Source organism: Petromyzon marinus, chromosome 67 (assembly GCF_048934315.1).
Source record: "Petromyzon marinus isolate PM22_M1 ecotype Great Lakes invasive population chromosome 67, UKy_Petmar_22M1.pri1.0, whole genome shotgun sequence".
Taxonomy (NCBI): domain Eukaryota; kingdom Metazoa; phylum Chordata; class Hyperoartia; order Petromyzontiformes; family Petromyzontidae; genus Petromyzon; species Petromyzon marinus.
Genome location: NC_133733.1, coordinates 5305242 through 5330429, shown reverse-complemented (window position 1 = coordinate 5330429; position 25188 = coordinate 5305242). Strand labels below are relative to the sequence as shown.

The window sequence follows — 25188 nt, the reverse complement described above, 5'->3', positions numbered from 1 at the left end:
AGAGAGGTAGAGATCTATAGATGAGAGAGGTAGAGATCTATAGATGAGAGAGAGAGAGGGGTAGAGATCTATAGATGAGAGAGTGAGAGATCTATAGATGAGAGAGAGAGGGGTAGAGATCTATAGACGAGAGAGAGAGGGGTAGAGATCTATAGATGAGAGAGAGAGGGGTAGAGATCTATAGACGAGAGAGAGAGGTAGAGATCTATAGATGAGAGAGAGAGAGAGGGGTAGAGATCTATAGATGAGAGAGAGAGAGAGGGGTAGAGATCTATAGATGAGAGAGAGAGGTAGAAATCTATAGATGAGAGAGAGGGGTAGAGATCTATAGATGAGAGAGAGAGAGAGGGGTAGAGATCTATAGATGAGAGAGAGGTAGAGATCTATAGATGAGAGAGAGGGGTAGAGATCTATAGATGAGAGAGAGAGGGGTAGAGATCTATAAATGAGAGAGAGAGAGAGGTAAAGATCTATAGATGAGAGAGAGGTAGAGATCTATAAAGGAGAGAGAGAGGGGTAGAGATCTATAGATAAGAGAGAGAGAGAGGTAGAGATCTATAGATGAGAGAGAGAGTAGTAGAGATCTATAGATGAGAGAGAGAGAGGTAGAGATCTATAGATGAGAGAGAGGGGTAGAGATCTATAGATGAGAGAGAGAGGGATAGAGATCTATAGATGAGAGAGAGAGAGGTAGAGATCTATAGATGAGAGAGAGAGAGAGGTAGAGATATATAGATGAGAGAGAGAGGGGTAGAGATCTATAGATGAGAGAGAGAGAGGTAGAGATCTATAGATGAGAGCGAGAGAGGGGTAGAGATCTATAGATGAGATAGAGAGAGGGGTAGAGATCTATAGATGAGAGAGAGAGGTAGAGATCTATAGATGAGAGCGAGAGAGGGGTAGAGATCTATAGATGAGAGAGAGAGGGGTAGAGATCTATAGATGAGAGAGAGGGGTAGAGATCTATAGATGAGAGAGAGAGGGTTAGAGATCTATAGATGAGAGAGAGAGGTAGAGATCTATAGATGAGAGAGAAAGGGGTAGAGATCTATAGATGAGAGAGAGAGGGGTAGAGATCTATAGATGAGAGAGAGAGGTAGAGATCTATAGATGAGAGAGAGAGGGGTAGAGATCTATAGATGAGAGAGAGAGAGAGGTAGAGATCTATAGATGAGAGAGAGAGAGGGTAGAGATCTATAGATGAGAGAGAGAGGTAGAGATCTATAGATGAGAGAGAGAGAGGGGTAGAGATCTATAGATGAGAGAGAGAGGTATAGATCTATAGATGAGAGAGAGAGAGGTAGAGATCTATAGATGAGAGAGAGAGGGGTAGAGATCTATAGATGAGAGAGAGAGGGGTAGAGATCTATAGATGAGAGAGGGGTAGAGATCTATAGATGAGAGAGAGAGATGGGTAGAGATCTATAGATGAGAGAGAGAGAGGGATATCGATCTATAAATGAGAGAGAGAGAGAGGGGTATCGATCTATAAATGAGAGAGAGGTGGAGAGAGAGAGGGGTAGAGATCTATAGATGAGAGAGAGAGAGGGGTAGAGATCTATAGATGAGAGAGAAAGAGAGGGGTAGAGATCTATAGATGAGAGAGAGAGGGGTAGAGATCTATAGACGAGAGAGAGAGGTAGAGATCTATAGATGAGAGAGAGAGAGGGGTAGAGATCTATAGATGAGAGAGAGAGAGAGGGGTAGAGATCTATAGATGAGAGAGAGAGGTAGAAATCTATAGATGAGAGAGAGGTAGAGATCTATAGATGAGAGAGAGAGAGAGGGATAGAGATCTATAGATGAGAGAGAGGTAGAGATCTATAGATGAGAGAGAGGGGTAGAGATCTATAGATGAGAGAGAGGGGTAGAGATCTATAAATGAGAGAGAGAGAGAGGTAAAGATCTATAGATGAGAGAGAGGTAGAGATCTATAAAGGAGAGAGAGAGGGGTATAGATCTATAGATAAGAGAGAGAGAGAGAGGTAGAGATCTATAGATGAGAGAGAGAGTAGTAGAGATCTATAGATGAGAGAGAGAGAGGTAGAGATCTATAGATGAGAGAGAGGGGTAGAGATCTATAGATGAGAGAGAGAGGGGTAGAGATCTATAGATGAGAGAGAGAGAGAGAGGTAGAGATCTATAGATGAGAGAGAGAGAGGTAGAGATATATAGATGAGAGAGAGAGGGGTAGAGATCTATAGATGAGAGAGAGAGAGGTAGAGATCTATAGATGAGAGCGAGAGAGGGGTAGAGATCTATAGATGAGATAGAGAGAGGGGTAGAGATCTATAGATGAGAGAGAGAGGTAGAGATCTATAGATGAGAGCGAGAGAGGGGTAGAGATCTATAGATGAGAGAGAGGGGTAGAGATCTATAGATGAGAGAGAGGGGTAGAGATCTATAGATGAGAGAGAGAGGGTTAGAGATCTATAGATGAGAGAGAGAGGTAGAGATCTATAGATGAGAGAGAGAGAGGTAGAGATCTATAGATGAGAGAGAGAGAGGGGTAGAGATCTATAGATGAGAGAGAGAGAGGTAGAGATCTATAGATGAGAGAGAGAGAGGTAGAGATCTATAGATGAGAGAGCGAGGTAGAGATCTATAGATGAGAGAGAGATCTATAGATGAGAGCGAGAGAGGGGTAGAGATCTATAGATGAGATAGAGAGAGGGGTAGAGATCTATAGATGAGAGAGAGAGGGGTAGAGATCTATAGATGAGAGAGAGAGAGGTAGAGATCTATAGATGAGAGCGAGAGAGGGGTAGAGATCTATAGATGAGATAGAGAGAGGGGTAGAGATCTGTAGATGAGAGAGAGAGAGGTAGAGATCTATAGATGAGAGAGAGGGGTAGAGATCTATAGATGAGAGAGAGCGAGGGGTAGAGATCTATAGATGACAGAGAGAGAGGTAGAGATCTATAGATGAGAGAGAGAGAGGGGTAGAGATCTATAGATGAGAGAGAGAGGGGTAGAGATCTATAGATGAGAGAGAGGTAGAGATCTATAGATGAGAGAGAGGGGTAGAGATCTATAGATGAGAGAGAGAGAGGTAGAGATCTATAGATGAGAGAGAGAGGGGTAGAGATCAATAGATGAGAGAGAGAGGGGTAGAGATCTATAGATGAGAGAGAGGTAGAGATCTATAGATGAGTGCGAGAGAGGGGTAGAGATCTATAGATGAGAGAGAGGGGTAGAGATCTATAGATGAGAGAGAGAGAGGGTTAGAGATCTATAGATGAGAGAGAGAGAGGTAGAGATCTATAGATCAGAGAGAGAGGGGTAGAGATCTATAGATGAGAGAGAGAGAGGGGTAGAGATCTATAGATGAGAGAGAGAGGGGTAGAGATCTATAGATGAGAGAGAGAGAGATCTATAGATGAGAGAGAGAGAGTTAGAGATCTATAGATGAGAGAGAGAGGGGTAGAGATCTATAGATGAGAGAGAGAGAGAGGGTTAGAGATCTATAGATGAGAGAGAGAGAGGGGTAGAGATCTAGAGATGAGAGAGAGAGGTGTAGAGATCTATAAATGAGAGAGAGAGAGGGGTAGAGATCTATAGATGAGAGAGAGAGAGGGGTAGAGATCTATAGATGAGAGAGAGAGAGGGGTAAAGATCTATAAATGAGAGAGAGAGGGGTAGAGATCTATAGATGAGAGAGAGAGAGGGGTAAAGATCTATAAATGAGAGAGAGAGAGAGGGGTAGAGATCTATAGATGAGAGAGAGGTAGAGATCTATAGATGAGAGAGAGAGGGGTAGAGATCTATAGATGAGAGAGAGACAGGGGTAGAGATCTATAGATGAGAGAGGGGTAGAGATCTATAGATGAGAGAGAGAGAGGGGTAGAGATCTATAGATGAGAGAGAGAGAGAGAGGTAGAGATCTATAGATGAGAGAGAGAGAGGTAGAGATCTATAAATGAGAGAGAGAGAGGGGTAGAGATCTATAGATGAGAGAGAGAGGTAGAGATCTATAAATGAGAGAGAGGGGTAGAGATCTATAGATGAGAGAGAGAGAGGGGTAGAGATCTAGAGATGAGAGAGAGAGGGGTAGAGATCTATAGATGAGAGAGAGAGGGGTAGAGATCTATAAATGAGAGAGAGAGGGGTAGAGATCTATAGATGAGGGAGAGATCTATAGATGAGAGAGAGAGAGGGGTAGAGATCTATAGATGAGGGAGAGAGAGAGATCTATAGATGAGAGAGAGAGAGGGGTAGAGATCTATAGATGAGAGAGAGAGAGGGGTAGAGATCTATAGATGAGAGATAGAGGGGTAGAGATCTATAGATGAGAGAGAGAGGGGTAGAGATCTATAGACGAGAGAGAGAGAGAGGGGTAGAGATCTATAAATGAGAGAGAGAGGGGTAGAGATCTATAGATGAGAGAGAGAGAGAGGTAGAGATCTATAGATGAGAGAGAGAGGTAGAGATCTATAGATGAGAGAGAGGTAGAGATCTATAGATGAGAGAGGTAGAGATCTATAGATGAGAGAGAGAGAGGGGTAGAGATCTATAGATGAGAGAGAGAGAGATCTATAGATGAGAGAGAGAGGGGTAGAGATCTATAGACGAGAGAGAGAGGGGTAGAGATCTATAGATGAGAGAGAGAGGGGTAGAGATCTATAGACGAGAGAGAGAGGTAGAGATCTATAGATGAGAGAGAGAGAGAGGGGTAGAGATCTATAGATGAGAGAGAGAGAGAGGGGTAGAGATCTATAGATGAGAGAGAGAGGTAGAAATCTATAGATGAGAGAGAGGGGTAGAGATCTATAGATGAGAGAGAGAGAGAGGGGTAGAGATCTATAGATGAGAGAGAGGTAGAGATCTATAGATGAGAGAGAGGGGTAGAGATCTATAGATGAGAGAGAGGGGTAGAGATCTATAAATGAGAGAGAGAGAGGTAAAGATCTATAGATGAGAGAGAGGTAGAGATCTATAAAGGAGAGAGAGAGGGGTAGAGATCTATAGATAAGAGAGAGAGAGAGAGGTAGAGATCTATAGATGAGAGAGAGAGTAGTAGAGATCTATAGATGAGAGAGAGAGAGGTAGAGATCTATAGATGAGAGAGAGGGGTAGAGATCTATAGATGAGAGAGAGAGGGGTAGAGATCTATAGATGAGAGAGAGAGAGAGAGGTAGAGATCTATAGATGAGAGAGAGAGAGAGAGGTAGAGATATATAGATGAGAGAGAGAGGGGTAGAGATCTATAGATGAGAGAGAGAGAGGTAGAGATCTATAGATGAGAGCGAGAGAGGGGTAGAGATCTATAGATGAGATAGAGAGAGGGGTAGAGATCTATAGATGAGAGAGAGAGGTAGAGATCTATAGATGAGAGCGAGAGAGGGGTAGAGATCTATAGATGAGAGAGAGAGGGGTAGAGATCTATAGATGAGAGAGAGGGGTAGAGATCTATAGATGAGAGAGAGAGGGTTAGAGATCTATAGATGAGAGAGAGAGGTAGAGATCTATAGATGAGAGAGAAAGGGGTAGAGATCTATAGATGGATGAGAGAGAGAGGGGTAGAGATCTATAGATGAGAGAGAGAGGTAGAGATCTATAGATGAGAGAGAGAGGGGTAGAGATCTATAGATGAGAGAGAGAGAGAGGTAGAGATCTATAGATGAGAGAGAGAGAGGGTAGAGATCTATAGATGAGAGAGAGAGGTAGAGATCTATAGATGAGAGAGAGAGGGGTAGAGATCTATAGATGAGAGAGAGAGGTATAGATCTATAGATGAGAGAGAGAGAGGTAGAGATCTATAGATGAGAGAGAGAGGGGTAGAGATCTATAGATGAGAGAGAGAGGGGTAGAGATCTATAGATGAGAGAGGGGTAGAGATCTATAGATGAGAGAGAGAGAGGGGTAGAGATCTATAGATGAGAGAGAGAGAGGGATATCGATCTATAAATGAGAGAGAGAGAGGGGTATCGATCTATAAATGAGAGAGAGGTGGAGAGAGAGAGGGGTAGAGATCTATAGATGAGAGAGAGAGAGGGGTAGAGATCTATAGATGAGAGAGAAAGAGAGGGGTAGAGATCTATAGATGAGAGAGAGAGGGGTAGAGATCTATAGACGAGAGAGAGAGGTAGAGATCTATAGATGAGAGAGAGAGGGGTAGAGATCTATAGATGAGAGAGAGAGAGAGGGGTAGAGATCTATAGATGAGAGAGAGAGGTAGAAAACTATAGATGAGAGAGAGGGGTAGAGATCTATAGATGAGAGAGAGAGAGAGAGGGGTAGAGATCTATAGATGAGAGAGAGGTAGAGATCTATAGATGAGAGAGAGGGGTAGAGATCTATAGATGAGAGAGAGGGGTAGAGATCTATAAATGAGAGAGAGAGAGAGGTAAAGATCTATAGATGAGAGAGAGGTAGAGATCTATAAAGGAGAGAGAGAGGGGTAGAGATCTATAGATAAGAGAGAGAGAGAGGTAGAGATCTATAGATGAGAGAGAGAGTAGTAGAGATCTATAGATGAGAGAGAGAGAGGTAGAGATCTATAGATGAGAGAGAGGGGTAGAGATCTATAGATGAGAGAGAGAGGGGTAGAGATCTATAGATGAGAGAGAGAGAGAGGTAGAGATCTATAGATGAGAGAGAGAGAGGTAGAGATATATAGATGAGAGAGAGAGGGGTAGAGATCTATAGATGAGAGAGAGAGAGGTAGAGATCTATAGATGAGAGCGAGAGAGGGGTAGAGATCTATAGATGAGATAGAGAGAGGGGTAGAGATCTATAGATGAGAGAGAGAGGTAGAGATCTATAGATGAGAGCGAGAGAGGGGTAGAGATCTATAGATGAGAGAGAGAGGGGTAGAGATCTATAGATGAGAGAGAGGGGTAGAGATCTATAGATGAGAGAGAGAGGGTTAGAGATCTATAGATGAGAGAGAGAGGTAGAGATCTATAGATGAGAGAGAAAGGGGTAGAGATCTATAGATGAGAGAGAGAGGGGTAGAGATCTATAGATGAGAGAGAGAGGTAGAGATCTATAGATGAGAGAGAGAGGGGTAGAGATCTATAGATGAGAGAGAGAGAGAGGTAGAGATCTATAGATGAGAGAGAGAGGGTAGAGATCTATAGATGAGAGAGAGAGGTAGAGATCTATAGATGAGAGAGAGAGGGGTAGAGATCTATAGATGAGAGAGAGAGAGGTAGAGATCTATAGATGAGAGAGAGAGAGGTAGAGATCTATAGATGAGAGAGAGAGGGGTAGAGATCTATAGATGAGAGAGAGGGGTAGAGATCTATAGATGAGAGAGGGGTAGAGATCTATAGATGAGAGAGAGAGGGGTAGAGATCTATAGATGAGAGAGAGAGAGAGGGGCAGAGATCTATAGATGAGAGAGAGAGAGGGATATCGATCTATAAATGAGAGAGAGAGAGGGGTATCGATCTATAAATGAGAGAGAGGTGGAGAGAGAGAGGGGTAGAGATCTATAGATGAGAGAGAGAGAGGGGTAGAGATCTATAGATGAGAGAGAAAGAAAGGGGTAGAGATCTATAGATGAGAGAGAGAGGGGTAGAGATCTATAGATGAGAGAGAGAGAGAGGTAGAGATCTATAGATGAGAGAGAGAGAGGGGTAGAGATCTATAGATGAGAGAGAGGGGTAGAGATCTATAGATGAGAGAGAGGGGTAGAGATCTATAGATGAGAGAGAGAGAGAGATAGAGATCTATAGATGAGAGAGAGAGGGGTAGAGGTCTTTAGACGAGAGAGAGAGAGGGGTAGAGATCTATAGATGAGAGAGAGAGAGGGGTAGAGATCTATAGATGAGAGAGAGGGGGTTAGAGATCTATAGATGAGAGAGAGAGAGGTAGAGATCTATAGACGAGAGAGAGAGAGGGGGGTAGAGATCTATAGATGAGAGAGAGAGGTAGAGATCTATAGATGAGAGAGAGAGAGGTAGAGATCTATAGACGAGAGAGAGAGAGGGGTAGAGATCTATAGATGAGAGAAAGAGGTAGAGATCTATAGATGAGAGAGAGAGGGGTAGAGATCTATAGATGAGAGAGAGAGGTAGAGATATATAGACGAGAGAGAGAGGGGTAGAGATCTATAGATGAGAGAAAGAGGTAGAGATCTATAGATGAGAGAGAGAGGGGTAGAGATCTCTAGATGAGAGAGAGAGAGGTAGAGATCTATAGATGAGAGAGAGAGGTAGAGATCTATAGACGAGTGAGAGAGAGGTAGAGATCTATAGATGGGAGAAAGAGGTAGAGATCTATAGATGAGAGAGAGAGAGGTAGAGATCTATAGATGAGAGAGAGAGAGGGGTAGAGATCTATAGATGAGAGAGAGAGAGAGGGGTAGAGATCTATAGATGAGAGAGAGGGGTAGAGATCTATAGATGAGAGAGAGAGGTAGAGATCTATAGATGAGAGAGAGAGGTAGAGATCTATAGATGAGAGAGAGAGGGGTAGAGATCTATAGATGAGAGAGAGAGAGAGGTAGAGATCTATAGATGAGAGAGAGAGGTAGAGATCTATAGATGAGAGAGAGAGGGGTAGAGATCTATAGATGAGAGAGAGAGAGGTAGAGATCTATATATGAGAGAGAGAGGGGTAGAGATCTATAGATGAGAGAGAGAAAGAGAGGTAGAGATCCTAAGATGAGAGAGAGAGAGAGGGGTAGCGATCTATAGATGAGAGAGAGAGGTAGAGATCTATAGATGAGAGAGAGAGAGGGGTAGAGATCTATAGATGAGAGAGAGAGAGGTAGAGATCTATAGATGAGAGAGAGGGGTAGAGATCTATAGATGAGAGAGAGAGAGGTAGAGATCTATAGATGAGAGAGAGAGGTAGAGATCTATAGATGAGAGAGAGAGGGGTAGAGATCTGTAGATGAGAGAGAGAGAGAGAGGTAGAGATCTATAGATGAGAGAGAGAGGTAGAGATCTATAGATGAGAGAGAGAGGGGTAGAGATCTATAGATGAGAGAGAGAGGTAGAGATCTATAGATGAGAGAGAGAGGGGTAGAGATCTATAGATGAGAGAGAGAGGTAGAGATCTATAGATGAGAGAGAGAAAGAGAGGTAGAGATCCTAAGATGAGAGAGAGAGAGGGGGGTAGAGATCTATAGATGAGAGAGAGAGGTAGAGATCTATAGATGAGAGAGAGACAGGGGTAGAGATCTATAGATGAGAGAGAGAGGGGTAGAGATCTATAGATGAGAGAGAGAGAGGTAGAGATCTATAGATGAGAGAGAGAGGTAGAGATCTATAGATGAGAGAGAGGTAGAGATCCTAAGATGAGAGAGAGAGAGAGGGGTAGAGATCTATAGATGAGAGAGAGGGGTAGAGATCTATAGATGAGAGAGAGATTGGTAGAGATCTATAGATGAGCAAGAGGTAGAGATCTATAGATGAGAGAGAGAGGTAGAGATCTTTAGATGAGAGAGAGGGGTAGAGATCTACAGATGAGAGAGAGAGGTAGAGATAGAGATCTATAGATGAGAGAGAGAGGGGTAGAGATCTTTAGACGAGAGAGAGAGGGGTAGAGATCTATAGATGAGAGAGAGAGAGGTAGAGATCTATAGATGAGAGAAAGAGGTAGAGATCTATAGATGAGAGAGAGAGAGGGGTAGAGATCTATAGATGAGAGAGAGAGAGGTAGAGATCTATAGACGAGAGAGAGAGAGGGGGGTAGAGATCTCTAGATGAGAGAGAGAGGTAGAGATCTATAGACGAGAGAGAGAGAGGTAGAGATCTATAGATGAGAGAGAGAGGTAGAGATCTATAGACGAGAGAGAGAGAGAGAGAGGTAGAGATCTATAGATGGGAGAAAGAGGTAGAGATCTATAGATGAGAGAGAGAGAGAGGTAGAGATCTATAGATGAGAGAGAGAGAGGTAGAGATCTATAGATGAGAGAGAGAGAGAGGGGTAGAGATCTTTATATGAGAGAGAGACAGGGGTAGAGATCTATAGATGAGAGAAAGAGGTAGAGATCTATAGATGAGAGAGAGAGGTAGAGATCTATAGATGAGAGAGAGAGAGGTAGAGATCTATAGACAAGAGAGAGAGAGGGGGGTAGAGATCTATAGATGAGAGAGAGGGGTAGAGATCTATAGATGAGAGAGAGAGAGAGGGGTAGAGATCTATAGATGAGAGAGAGAGAGAGAGGGGTAGAGATCTTTATATGAGAGAGAGACAGGGGTAGAGATCTATAGATTAGAGAGAGAGAGGGGTAGAGATCTATAGATGAGAGAGAGAGGTAGAGATCTATAGATGAGAGAGAGAGGGGTAGAGATCTATAGATGAGAGAAAGGGGTAGAGATCTATAGATGAGAGAGAGAGAGGTAGAGATCTATAGATGAGAGAGAGAGAGGGTAGAGATCTATAGATGATGCCCTACGAACCAGTGATTACCTGAACCGGTCCCTATGGCCTCTCCACTAGGTAGACTCAGCCGCAAATGAGTATCTGGAGCGGCGTGTAGTGAGCATCGCCACTAGAGAGACAACGGCGGCCGGGCGTGGTCCTGGTAGCCACCCACCCCATCGTGTGCCGTGCCGGCCTTTACAGGCGCTGCTACTCGCTAACAGCACTTGCCTCTACTGCCTGTGAAGGCTACACGGGGGAGCTTTGTCTTTGTGCGTGTACACAATCACCACCACTCACTGTGCTGTTTTAGCGGCCATTGTGCGTCGGAGTTCCTGTTTGAGAGGGAGAGAGGCTTTGATTAGAGTCGTGGTGGTGGTGATGGTGGTGGTGATGGTGGTGATGGTGGTAGCGATGGTGGTGATGGTTGGTGGTATTGATGGTAGTGGTGATGGTGGTAGCGATGGTGTTGGTGACGGTGGTGGTAGTGATGGTGTTGGTGGTGATGATGGTGGTGATGGTAGAAATGGTGGTGGTGATTGTGGTGGTGGTAATGGTAGTTGTGATCATGGTGATGGTAGCGATGGTGGTGGTGATGGTGGTGTTGGTGGTGATGATGGTGGTGATGGTTGTAGCGATGGTGGTGATGGTTGGTGGTATTGATGGTGGTGGTGATGGTGGTAGCGATGGTGGTGGTGATAGCGATGGTGGTGGTAATGGTAGCGATGGTGGTGGTGGTGGTGATGGTGGTTGTGATGGTGGTGGTGATGGTAGCGATGGTGGTGATGGTGGTGGTTGTGATGGTGGTGATGATGGTGGTGATGGTAGCGATGGTGGTGGTGGTGATGGTTGTGATGATGGTGGTGATGGTAGCGATGGTGGTGATGGTTGTGGTGGTGATGATGGTGGTGATGGTAGCGATGGTGGTGGTGGTGATGGTTGTGGTGGTGATGATGGTGGTGATGATAGCGATGCTAGTGGTGATGGTGGTGGTGGTGATGCTGGTGGTGATGGTGGTGGTTTTGATGCTGGTGGTGATGGTGGTGGTGGTTGTGATGGTGGTTGTGATGGTGATGGTGGTTGTGATCGTGTTTGTTTATGGTTGTGATAGTGGTGGTGATGGTGGTTGTGATCGTGTGTGGTGCCACAGCAATGGAGCAACTCTGTCGGCGCTGCTATCCCCTCGCAAGCCCCCCCCCCCACACGAACGCACACACACACACCCTGTAGACACACACACACACTAAACACACACACCCTGTAGACACACACACCCCCTGTAGACACACACACCCCCTGTAGACACACACACACACACCCTGAAGACACACACACACACCCTGTAAACACACACACGCACACCCCCTCTAAACACACACACACCGCCTCTAGACACACACACATACACACACCCCCTCTAAACACACACACACACACCCACGTAGGGCCTCGTGCAGGTGGGGTAGGGGGGTCACCTGGCACCCTGAGTTTATACGCAGAGGGCCCCCTAGTGGGGATGTCCCACGGTTTCCCAGTACCAGGGGATTGGCCGACCCCCCGCCCCGCCCCGCCCCGCCCCGCCCCCAGGCCTAATTGCACTGCGGCGCCCCCTGGATTAACGGCGAGCTCACTGAGCAACCGCGGTGAGGACGCAGCGGACGCGGGGGAGTTGGGGCCGCGGGGGGTGAGAGCACAAACACCTGGCCAGCTGGCTGAAGCTGACAACCGAGCAAGAGCGGGCGGGGAGGGAAGTTCCCCAAACTGCCGAGGGGTCTGGGCGACAGCGAGCCGCGCGGGAAGCATGAGCAGTCCGTCGGTCACGTAGACGACTGCTCGGAGACTCGATTCGAAGGTTTCGTGACCGCAGGGTTTACTCTTTGCGTGTGTTTTTTTTTCTTTCTTTCTTTCTTCCTTCGGTAAAGTCACGTACGAATAGGAAACAGTGACGTAACGTAATGGCGCACGACGTTTCGGTTGCAACACAAGCAGCCGTCGTCAGATACGGAGGAGTTTAAAATTATGAGAGAGGGAAAACGCGTAACATCAGATGTATACACAGGCACCCAAGTATGGGGGAAACTGACACAGATACAACCCGGGGACACACGGAGATAGAGAGAGAGAAAGAAGCATACCAGACATAAATTTTAGCTCTTCTGTACCTGACGATGGCTGCTTGTGTTGCAACCGAAAACGTCGCACGCTATTATGTTATTTTATTATTCCTTATTTATACGTGACTTTACCGAAAACAAAAAACAACCAAAGAGTAAACTGGTTGGAGAGCCTCTCGCCAGGTAGGCGCCCGATTGGCCGGGAGGGTGTCGCTCGCCGCCCAGGCCTTGCTTGGGCCGGAACGTCGGGCCCCGTTCGGCTGGGAGGGCAACAACAACTTGGCCGGGGAATTTTCCGGATTGGAAAGAGATCCAAGGGAGGGACGGTGGGGAGACGTCGGTCAGTTCTCCTCCGGCCAGCCGGGCGCCCAGCCGGACTCCCCCGGCCGCTCGTGCGTCCGAGCGCAGCCACGGATCGACGCGGGCAGGGGCCTCTCGGTGCCCTCGTCCCTCCGACTCCCATCGCGTCGTCCGTTGTTTTTGGCGCGAGCCGTGGCCGTCGGTCCTTGCCACCTCGGCATTAGCGTCGCTGTTCATTTTTGGCGGCGAGGCGCGGGGGCGAGCAGCGTGCACCTGCACGGGTACGAGCACGCGCTCGCGCGAGTCGCCACCTCGGGATTAGCGGTGGTTTCCGTGGGGAGTGTGTTGGGGTAACCCCGGGCGGTGGGGAGCCAGCCACTAGCCGTATCCCACAGAGAGGACGCTGGACGCAGGGGGGGCCGATCGCTCGATCGGCGAGGAGGGGGGGGGGGGAGAGGAGGAGTGGGGCATTAGCCCTCACAATAGCAGTGACGGTGGTGGTGGTGACGGTGGTGGTGGTGACGGTGGTGGTGATGGTGGTGGTAGTGATGATGGTAGTGATGATGATACCAGAGAGAGAGAAGGGGGGGGTGGTGGGTGGGGGGAGTGATAACTTGTCCACGTGGGCATCTGTTCAAAAGAGCTTCATAGCTCAACGGATTCATCATCGTCATCACCACCACCACCACCACGTGGACACTGATAACAAGCGACTCCCGGACAACAATTTACGCCCTTCGGCCAGGAAAGTCGCGGCGTTTTTTTGTTGTTTTTTTTTAGCACACGAACGACACATCGACGCAAGCGCCCGAAGCTCCCGCTTTGAAGTTTAAAAAATAAAAATTAAACATCTTCGCGTCACGTTTCGAATCGGGTCATTTGTATTTCTTCATCGAAAGCTCACGTGTTTTTTTTTTTTGTCACATCTGGAAAAGGGGGGCCCTCGTTGGAAAGGACACTTGGCGTGGATTTCCCCTCCCCCCCCGCGCGGCGTTAAGTAGATGATGGGCCTCGCCGGGGGAATCCGGGGACAAAACGGCGGGCTTCCGGCCCGTTTGGGATCGCGGGATCGGGATGAGGCGACGTGGAGCTGCTGGTCGTGCGAGAAGACCGCCGTCCGCAGATCGAACCCCAGCGTGGTCCCTGCGCCCCCGTCGTTGAAGCGCATGAAAACTACGGAAGGCTCCGGCGTTCGTCACGGATGTGTCGAGGAGCTCCCGACGACGACGACGACCCGGAGACGGCTTGAAGGTAAGGGCTTTCGCCAAAAGGTTTATTTATACTGGTAGGAACGAAGTTGTAAGCTGAGCGTACCAGCCTGCAATAGATTCATGTGTCCGTCCGTCCGTCCGTCCCCTTTCAATACTTTAACGAAGTGAAATCTCGTGCTGTTGGGGTGTAAAATCAGCAATAGACAGCGCAGAGACTTGATATGTCTTCTTCTTTGGTTCTTTCGGTAAAGTCACGTAGAATGATAATAAAATAATAAATTGATAAAATAAAATAACACAATAATATTCTCACGACGTTTCGGCCACAACACAGACAGTCTAAAAAGAAATTCCAATGTTCCTACCAGCCCACCCTGCAGGGACCTGTTAGTATATCACAATTGCACAAAGGGTGTGACAACTTTCCCAGGGAAACAATAAAATAATAAAAAATATATATAAAACAATAAAAATTCTCACGACGTTTCGACCATAACACAAACGGTCGTCTTTAGGTGTGTCGGTTTGCATAAATTAATTTCTTTTTAAACGGTGTATTTATTCATTGTTTTATATATATTATTTATTTGTTTTATATATATATTTCATTATTTTATTGTTTCCCTTCAACGTGACTTTTACCGAAAGAACTAAGAATATGAATTACTGCAGTGACGAAAGCTTTAAATCAAAACTTCCCAGGGGTTCGGGGGGGGGGGGGGGGGGTGGTCCCACACGAAGTCCTGGTCCAGCCCGGCCAGCTCCGGTCTCTCTCCCTCGAGTCGGATGCTGGGCACTTTGCCAACTCCCCACCGACCGGGAAGAGCGGCGCCTCCGACGGCTAACCCGCCGGCTTCACCCCAGACTCTTCGTCGAGTTCGTCTCCACCCCTGGTTCCCTCTCCGCCCTTCCCGCTCTACCCGTTGCCCACGGTGACCCCGGCTTTCGTCACGGGGTCCCCCACCCCCCCCCCCCCTTAAATACCGGACGAGACGTGACGTCATCGAGCCGCCCAGCCGCGCATGACGCCCGCGTTCCGTGACGTCATCGCCACGTTCCGTGACGTCATCGCACTGGACGGCACACGTGACGTCACGTCCCCATTTTACTCCTCTACAGACGGATGAAGTTGTGCGCCCATATAAAGGAGTCCGTGCCCCGGACTTCGCCCGGGACTTGGATTCACCGCGCCCCGGCCGCCTTTGTCTCCCCCGGTGGCGATGTTCACTACACACCGCCACAGCAGTTACTCGTTTTGATGCTGAGTCGACCTAGGGGAGGCCCAGGAGCGGTTCAAATAATAATAATAATAATCGTCGCCGGTGGTGGTGTTGGTGGCCGTGAGCGGGAATCGAACCCGGGTCGCCGGGTTCGTAGCGCGGTGTAGGGATGGCCGCCACGCTGTGATGCGTCACGCTTGCACGTGCGCGGGTCACGTGACGGATGTGACGTCACAGCTCATTTGCCGTGCGAAAGATAAAATGCATTGAGCTCCCACCCACCCCCCTACCCCCCCCCCAAAAAAAAAATATAAGAAAGTGTCTTATTTGGTTCTTTCGGTAAAGTCACCACGTAGAATGAGAATAAAATAATAAATTGATAAAATAAAATAACACAATAAAATTCTCACGACGTTTCGTCAGGCCTGATGAAGGCCGCTTGTGTTGTGGCCGAAACGTCGCGAGAATATTGTGTTATTTTATTTTATCAATTTATTATTTTATTCTCATTCTACGTGGTGACTTTACCGAAAGAACCAAAGAAGATGAATCATTGAAGTCACGAAAGCTTTAAATCGAAATAAGAAAGTGTATTTTTATATTCTTGGTTCTTTCGGTAAAGTCACGTTATTTTTTTCTTCTACGTGGTGACTTTACCGAAACGACCAAGGATATGAATCCCTGCAGTCACGAAAGTTTTAAAATCAAGATGTATTTTTTGTTTGGTTATAATTCAATGTCTGCATGGTGTACAGTCTGGAAAGTACCCGCGCGGCAAATTTTAACTTTGTTGCATGTCGGGAAGTACGCTGAACATTTTGAACAGACACACATCATCACAACTTTGCCTTTTATATATTTATGGAGATTAGCAGCGGCCAACGGCGCTGAACGCGTGGTGACGCCATTGTTGATTCTAAAATACGGGGGTGGGAAATAACCGGAGGACCTGCGGGAAAAATCCACGCGGACCACGGGGAGAGCGAAAGAGACGCAGACTCCAAATACACAGCAGGGTCGGGATCAAACCCACGACCTCCTGTAGACCAGGCGAGGTAGTCGACATCTAGCCACCGTGATGATGATGCGAGAGAGAGAGAGAGACGCAGACTCCAAATACACAGCAGGGTCGGGATCAAACCCACGACCTCCTGTAGACCAGGCGAGGTAGTTGATATCTCCTAGCCACCGTGATGATGATGAGTGAGAGAGAGACGCAGACTCCAAATACACAGCAGGGTCGGGATCAAACCCACGACCTCCTGTAGACCAGGCAAGGTAGTTGACATCTCCTAGCCACAGTGATGATGATGATGAGAGAGAGAGACGCAGACTCCAAATACACAGCAGGGTCGGGATCAAACCCACGACCTCCTGTAGACCAGGCGAGGTAGTTGACATCTCCTAGCCACCGTGATGATGATGAGTGAGAGAGAGACGCAGACTCCAAATACACAGCAGGGTCGGGATCAAACCCACGACCTCCTGTAGACCAGGCGAGGTAGTTGACATCTCCTAGCCACAGTGATGATGATGAGTGAGAGAGAGAGACGCAGACTCCACATCTACAGCAGCAGCAGGCATCGTCAGGGTCGGGGTAGAACCCACGATCTCCTGTAGACCAGGCGAGGTAGTTGACATCTCCTAGCCACCGGGATGATGATGATGAGAGACGCAGACTCCACATCTACAGCAGCAGCAGGCATCGTCAGGGTCGGGGTAGAACCCACGATCTCCTGTAAACCAGGCGAGGTAGTTGACATCTTCTAGCCACCGGGATGATGATGATGAGAGACGCAGACTCCACATCTACAGCAGCAGCAGGCATCGTCAGGGTCGGGGTAGAACCCACGACCTCCTGTATACCAGGCGAGGTAGTCGACATCACCTGGCCACCGTGATGATGACGAGAGAGACGCAGACTCCACAAATACAGCAGTAGCAGGCATCGTCATTGTCGGGATCGAACCCACGACCTCCTGTGCACCAGGCGAGGTAGTTGATATCTCTTAGCCACCGCGGGACCCTACACATTGCACGCACCTGGTGAGTTGATGGACGAGTGGACGGGTTGACGGACGAGTGGACGGGTTGACGGACGAGTGGACGGGATGACGGACGAGTGGACGGGTTGACGGACGAGTGGACGGGTTGATGGACGAGTGGACAAGTTGATGGACGAGTGGACGGGTTGATGGACGAGTGTACGGGTTGACGGACGAGTGTACGGGTTGACGGACGAGTGGACGGGTTGACGGACGAGTGGACGGGTTGACGGACGAGTGGACGGGTTGACGGACGAGTGTATGGGCTGACGGACGAGTGTACGGGTTGACGGACGAGTGGACGGGTTGACGGACGAGTGTATGGGCTGACGGACGAGTGTACGGGTTGATGGACGAGTGGACGGGTTGATGGACGAGTGTATGGACTGACGGACGAGTGTACGGGTTGACGGACGAGTGGACGGGTTGATGGACGAGTGTATGGACTGACGGACGAGTGGACGGGTTGACGGACGAGTGGACGGGTTGATGGACGAGTGTACGGGCTGACGGACGAGTGGACGGGTTGACGGACGAGTGGACGGGTTGACGGACGAGTGGACGGGCTGGGTTGACGGACGAGTGGACGGACGGCTAGCGGTGGTCTCCAGGCGCTGGAAGAAATTGAAGCCAGTCGGCGTCTCCTAATATAGAGAGACACCTTCACAGGTGGGGCGACCTCCTCCCCCACCGCTCCATCCCCCCCCCCCCCCCGGGGTAGGGGACACGGGCGGGCGATTAAAAAAAAAACACAAAACAAAACACTGCTGAGTCAGCACGTCTCGAAAGGCTCTTAGTGGATTACGAGTCGCCAGGGATTTGGCGCTCCTCACAGGTAAGGGGTGAAGGCGACGCGGGGTACAGCGGGATCCACGGGAGGGGAGCGGTGCTGGGGGTGTCGAAGTGAAAGCTGCCAACCCCCAAGCCTTCACCATCCCCCGACCCCGACCTTGACCATCTTATCGCTCACTCTGACGCTGTAGAACAGGGGGAGATAGTAGAAATTTACAAAGGTAAGATCCCACCCCCCCCCCGGTATAGCATTAACAGAATGTAAGTGCAGTTAGTAGCGAGTAGCAGCACCCTGTTTAAGGCCAGTGGCTGGGCCGATGTAGACGCAGTGGACGACTTTGGTCGATGGCGAGCCACAAGGCACGAGACACACACCACACACTACACACACCACACACACACACCACACACACACACTACACACACACACCACACACACCACACACATACACCACACACACCACACACACACACTACACACACACACTACACACACCACACACACACACCACACACACCACACACACACACTACACACACACACACACACACACCACACACCACACACACACACACACACACACACACACACCCACACACCACACACCACACACACACACACCACACACACACCACACACACACACACACACCACACACACACTACACACACACACCACACACACACTACACACACACACACACACACCACACACACCACACACCACACACACACTACACACACACACCACACACACACTACACACACACACCACACACACACTACACACACACCACACACACCACACACCACACACACACTACACACACACACCACACACACACTACACACACACACCACACACACACTACACACACACCACACACACACTACACACACACACACCACACACACACTACACACACACACCACACACACACCACACACACACACCACACACCACACACACCACACACACTACACACACCACACACACACACCACACACCACACACACACCACACACACTACACACACACACCACATACACACACCACACACACCACACACACACTACACACCCACACCACACACACACTACACACACACACCACACACACACCACACACACCACACACACACCACACACACCACACACACACTACACACACACCACACACACACTACACACCACACACTACACACCATACACCACACCACACATCACACACCACAAGCCACACACCACACACACACACACCACACACACACACTATACACCACACACACACACACACCACACACCACACACACACACCACACACACCACACACCACACACCACACACACCACCCACACACACCACACACCACACACACCACCCACACACACCACACACACACACCACACACCACACACACCACACACACCACACACACCACACACACACACCACACACACCACACACTACACACACACCACACACACCACACACACACCACACACACCACACACACACACACCACACACACCACACACACACACCACACACACCACACACACCACACACACACACACCACACACACCACACACCACACACACACACCACACACACACACCACACACACACCACACACACACACTACAAACACACCACACATCACACACCACAAGCCACACACCACACACACACACACCATACACACACCACACACACCACACACACACACACACCACAAACCACACACCACACACCACACTTCACACACACCACACACACCTCACACACACACCAGACACACACACCACACACACACACCACACACTACACACCACACTTCACACACACCACACACACACCACACATCACACACCACAATTAGGGTGAGTGGAGTGTGAGTGGAGGGTGAGGGTGAGTGTAGGGTGAGTGACAGGGTGAGTGACAGGGTGAGTGACAGGGTGAGTGTAGGGTGAGTGACAGGGTGAGTGTAGGGTGAGTGACAGGGTGAGTGACAGGGTGAGTGACAGGGTGAGTGACAGGGTGAGTGTAGGGTGAGTGTAGGGTGAGTGTAGGGTGAGTGACAGGGTGAGTGTAGGGTGAGTGTAGGGTGAGTGACAAGGTGAGTGTAGGGTGAGTGACAGGGTGAGTGTAGGGTGAGTGACAGGGTGAGTGGAGGGTGAGTGTAGGGTGAGGGTGAGTGTAGGGTGAGTGACAGGGTGAGTGACAGGGTGAGTGTAGGGTGAGTGACAGGGTGAGTGACAGGGTGAGTGTAGGGTGAGTGTAGGGTGAGTGACAGGGTGAGTGACAGGGTGAGTGTAGGGTGAGTGTAGGGTGAGTGACAGGGTGAGTGTAGGTTGAGTGACAGGGTGAGTGACAGGGTGAGTGTAGGGTGAGTGACAGGGTGAGTGACAGGGTGAGTGACAGGGTGAGTGTAGGGTGAGTGACAGGGTGAGTGACAGGGTGAGTGTAGGGTGAGTGACAGGGTGAGTGTAGGGTGAGTGTAGGGTGTGTGACAGGGTGAGTGTAGGGTGAGTGTAGGGTGAGTGTAGGGTGAGTCACAGTGTGAGAGTAGGGTGAGTGACAGGGTGAGTGGAGGGTAAGTGACAGGGTGAGTGACAGGGTGAGTGTAGGGTGAGTGACAGGGTGAGTGTAGGGTGAGTGACAGGGTGAGTGTAGGGTGAGTGTAGGGTGAGTGACAGTGTGAGTGTAGGGTGAGTGACAGGGTGAGTGACAGGGTGAGTGTAGGGTGAGTGACAGGGTGAGTGTAGGGTGAGTGACAGGGTGAGTGACAGGGTGAGTGACAGGGTGAGTGTAGGGTGAGTGTAGGGTGAGTGACAGGGTGAGTGTAGCAGCACTTGCCCCTACAGCCTGTTAGAGGCTATCCGTTCCGGGTGGGGGACTTTTGTCTTTGGTGGGTGGGGGTTAGAGGGTGGGGGTCTGGGGGTTAGTGGGGGGGCGTTAGTGGGGGGGGGGGGGGGGGGGGGCTGGGGGTTAATGGGTGGGGGGTTAGTGGTGGGGGGGAGTAATCCCTGGGGGGTCTCGCTCACAATCCGATTTCGCCACTCATCTCTCATCCAAACTTCTCCCGAAATAAAATCTCGACTCCAAATCTTCTTCTCAGGTGGGATTAGTGGCCGTGGTGCCTCTCCCTTGCCTCTCCCTCATCTCTCTCTCTCGTCTCTCTCTCGTCTCGTCTCTCGTCTCTCTCTCTCGTCTCTCTCTCGTCTCTCTCTTTTTGTTTACGATCAGAGGAAACAGGAAGATGCTCGGTGTAGTCGGCACTTTGCTCCGTTCATCATTTCAGTTTTAATTTTTACATGCTTTGCTTTATGTAAACCCCCCCCCGCCCCACCCTTTTTAAATGAAAGATTTAACAAAATATTTCTCACTCTGCTCTCCTTCCCTCTCCCTCTCTCTACCCTCCTCTCTGCCTACTCCATCTCGCTCTCTCTCTCGCTCTCTCTCTCTCACTCTCTCTCTCTCGCTCTCTCTCTATCGCTCTCTCTCCCTCTCATTCTCTCTCTCGCTCTCTCTCTCACTCTCTCGCTCGCTCTCTCTCTCGCTCTCTCTCTCTCTCTCGCTCTCTCTCTCACTCTCTCTCTCACTCTCTCTCTCGCTCTCTCTCACTCTCTCTCTCGCTCTCTCTCACTCTCTCTCTCGCTCTCTCTCACTCTCTCTCTCGCTCTCTCTCTCTCTCTCTCGCTCTCTCTCTCACTCTCTCTCTCTCGCTCGCTCTCTCTCGCTCTCTCTCTCGCTCTCTCTCACTCTCTCTCTCGCTCTCTCTCACTCTCTCTCTCACTCTCTCACTCTCTCGCACTCTCTCTCACTCTCTCGCTCACTCTCTCGCTCTCTCTCGCTCGCTCTCTCTCGCTCGCTCTCTCTCTCTCGCTCTCACTCTCTCTCTCTCGCTCTCTCTCGCTCTCTCTCGCTCACTCTCGCTCGCTCTCGCTTTTTTCTTATTAACTACGACAAGTGCTGCATCCGCACGCAGCCCCTTCCCACAGTCAAACGGCCTCCGATGGGTAGCTCACAATCTGCACGCACAGAGCTCTCTATCGTCATCTGCCACCGAGAACACGGTCCTCCTCCAGTCGCCCGCTAGCTCCTTGAAGGCCGGCACGGCGTGGGTCAGCCGCGCCGCACGGCGGAACTCCGGCCCACACACAGCCTGGCTCCGACCAGAGCGCGGAAGATGCCCAGGCCTCTGGCTGGACGTTGCCCCTCCAGGGCCACCTTCCTCGCCCTGGGTACATGGCGAGGCTTTGGCGTGGCCGACGAGCACGTTGACCGGCCCCTGAAGATGTTGGGGTCCGTCGCCCTTCGGGTATCCAAAGATGAGGACCGTCGGGGAGAAGTTGGTGGCTGAACCTTAGGAGGATGTTTCTCAGGACCTTGAACACAGCGAGTCCAGGCTCTTGGGCTCCACGTATCGGCGCGCCACTGTCTCCGCTTTACCGCGGAACCGGCGCTCCGGGGATGTGTCGGTGAAGCGCGCCGGGGAGGCGTCGGCGGTGACGGTGCCGTGGGCGATGCTCCGGGCGAGGTCGCCGACGCGGTTGTACGTTGGGCTGGAGTAGAGTTGCCTCCAGCGAGGCCTCTCCGGAGAGACGCAGGGCTAGGGGCTCTCCTCCAGGCGTGGTCCTTGTGGCTCCTCCTCAGGGTGTCCTGTTGGTGGAACCGGACCACGTAGGAGTAGAGCACCTTCCTCTTTACGTTCGCGAAGGCCACCTCCGGCAGGTCTTCTAGCCAGCACAGGTTGTGATCCGCCTTCGTTTATCGACATTGGCGATGCAGTGGCACGACTGAGAGCTCCGGTGGAGGGGGACCGAGAGGGGCCTCGTCATCCCCGATGCCGATGGGGGGCGTTCTCCCCATCGCTGCCGCTGAGAAGCCCCCCTTGGCTTCGGCCAGGATCCGGGCAGCCACCCGGAGCGACTGCAGCCCCCCTGTCTTTGCGGCCACGTCTGCCGGTCCGAGCCACCGGCCTCCGTGTTTCGGGCTCCACCAGATCTCCCGTCCTGGCGAGCCGCGCGTTGGCGAGGCGCCTCTCCGTACCTGGGGTGGCGGCGGTGGCGGATGGCGGCTTTGTCTGCGGGGGGTTCCCGAGGATCGGTTCGAAGACCAGATCCTCGGCCAATCGCGAGGGAACTCCACGTCTGCAGGACGCTCCCTGTAGAAGGGTGGCAGCTTGCCCCAGTGGGAGGCCCTGCAGGTCCATGTAGAATAGTCGCTTGGATCACTGCAGACCCCCCCAGCTGTTTCAGGAGGAAGGAGGCCGTGACGCTCCAGGCCCGGTGGAGGGGCGGCGTACAGCGGGAACTTTTGCGCTGCCTGCAGTCGGAAGGTGGCCAGCTGACTCCGCACACACACCGGCCCGTGACCGCCCTCGTCCAGTGGCAGGGCCAGGACCCCCAGCCGCGACTCCGGTGTCCTCCGCCCGAGCGGAAGAAGTCGAGGACTCGCTTCTGAAGTGCGTTGACGAGGCTCATGGACGTCACCAGCTGGTTCACCACCAACGTCTTTGTCCTGAAGGTGAGGAACTTGCACAGGCGACCCCGGGTGGCCAGCCACTACTTCGCCTTCTCCCTCCGGCTCGGCCCGGTTCCTCTGCGGTGGTTCCTCCTCTGGTCCGAGGAACACCTCCCAGGTGGTGCGGCAGCGATGTTGTGACTCCAATTTGATGGCTTTTGCCTTCTCGGGACACTCGGTCACGTCCCACGCTCCAACCAGCAGGCCCCGCTGCGCTTTTGCCAAGTTCATTTTTGATGAGGAGGCTTTCGAAAAGACCTCCTGGCACCCGTGCGGCAGGGCGTACATCATCCAGGGAGCGCAGGATGAGGAGGAGGACGTCGTCGGCGTATGCCGTCAGGACCAACTTGACGCTTGGTTCCCTCAGCACCAAGCCGCTGAGTCTCCGCCTTATGAGACTCAGGAAAGGCTCTAATGCCAGGGCATGAAGTTGGCCCGACAAAGGGCATCCCTGTCTCACTCCTCGCGCGAATTTGACCGGGGCAGTGAGGGCGCCGTTGATCTTGATCACGCACTCCGCCTTGGTGTAGAGTAGGCGGATCGTTTATCTCTCACTCATCTCTCTCTCATCTCTCACTCATCTCTCTCATCTCTCTGTCTCATCTCTCTCTCTCTCATCTCTCTCATCTCTATCATCTCTCTCATCTCTCTCATCTCTCTGTCTCATCTATCTCTCATCTCTCTCATCTCTCTCTCATCTCTCTCATCTCTCTCATCTCTCTCTCATTTCTCTCATCTCTCTCTCATCTCTCTCATCTCTCCCTCATCTCTCTCTCATCTCTCTCTCATCTCTCTCTCATCTCTCTCATCTCTCTCATCTCTCTCATCTCTCTCTCATCTCTCGCTCATCTCTCTCATCTCTCTCTCATCTCTCTCTCATCTCTCTCATCTCTCTCTCATCTCTCTAATCTCTCTCATCTCTCTCATCTCTCTCTCATCTCTCTCTCATCTCTCCCTCATCTCTCATCTCTCTCACTCTCAACTCTCTCTCTCATCTCTCTCATCTCTCTCTTATCTCTCTCATCTCACCCTCATCTCTCTCATCTCTCTCTCATCTCTCTCACTCTCAACTCTCTCTCATCTGTCTCATCTCTCTCTTATCTCTCTCATCTCTCTCTCATCTCTCTCTCATCTCTCTCATCTCTCTCCCTCATCTCTCACTCATCTCTCTCTCATCTCTCTCATCTCTCTCTCATCTCTCTCATCTCTCTCACATCTCTCTCTAATCTCTCTAATCTCTCTCATCTCTCTCATCTCTCTCTTATCTCTCTCATCTCTCTCATCTCTCTCTCATCTCTCTCTCATCTCTCTCTCATCTCTCTCATCTCTCTCTCACCTCTCTCTCATCTCTCTCTCGTCTCTCTCATCTCTCTCTCATATCTCTCTCATCTCTCTCATCTCTCCCTCATCTCTCTCATCTCTCTCATCTCTCTCTCATCTCTCTCACTCTCAACTCTCTCATCTCTCTCATCTCTCTCTCATCTCTCTCATCTCTCTCTTATCTCTCTTATCTCTCTCATCTCTCCCTCATCTCTCTCATCTCTCTCTCATCTCTCTCACTCTCAACTCTCTCATCTCTCTCTCATCTCTCTCATCTCTCTCATCTCTCTCTCATCGCTCTCACTCTCAACTCTCTCATCTCTCTCTCATCTCTCT

The 25188-nt window shown here is 50.2% G+C and overlaps 1 protein-coding gene across 1 annotated transcript in view; it reads right to left on the bottom strand.

Moving 5' to 3' along the window:
* Positions 1-17859, bottom strand: part of LOC116956804 (beta-arrestin-1-like) — a 48924-nt gene extending 31065 nt beyond the window's left edge. Inside the window, exons 1-2 of the mRNA XM_076054731.1 lie at positions 17209-17859; positions 10621-10655 (exon numbers count right to left, since the gene is read on the bottom strand). Of these exons, the coding sequence (XP_075910846.1) occupies positions 10621-10640 (20 nt within the window). The 5' untranslated portion in view covers positions 10641-10655; positions 17209-17859. The remainder of the gene's footprint in view (positions 1-10620; positions 10656-17208) is intronic.
* Positions 17860-25188: the final 7329 nt, after the last annotated feature.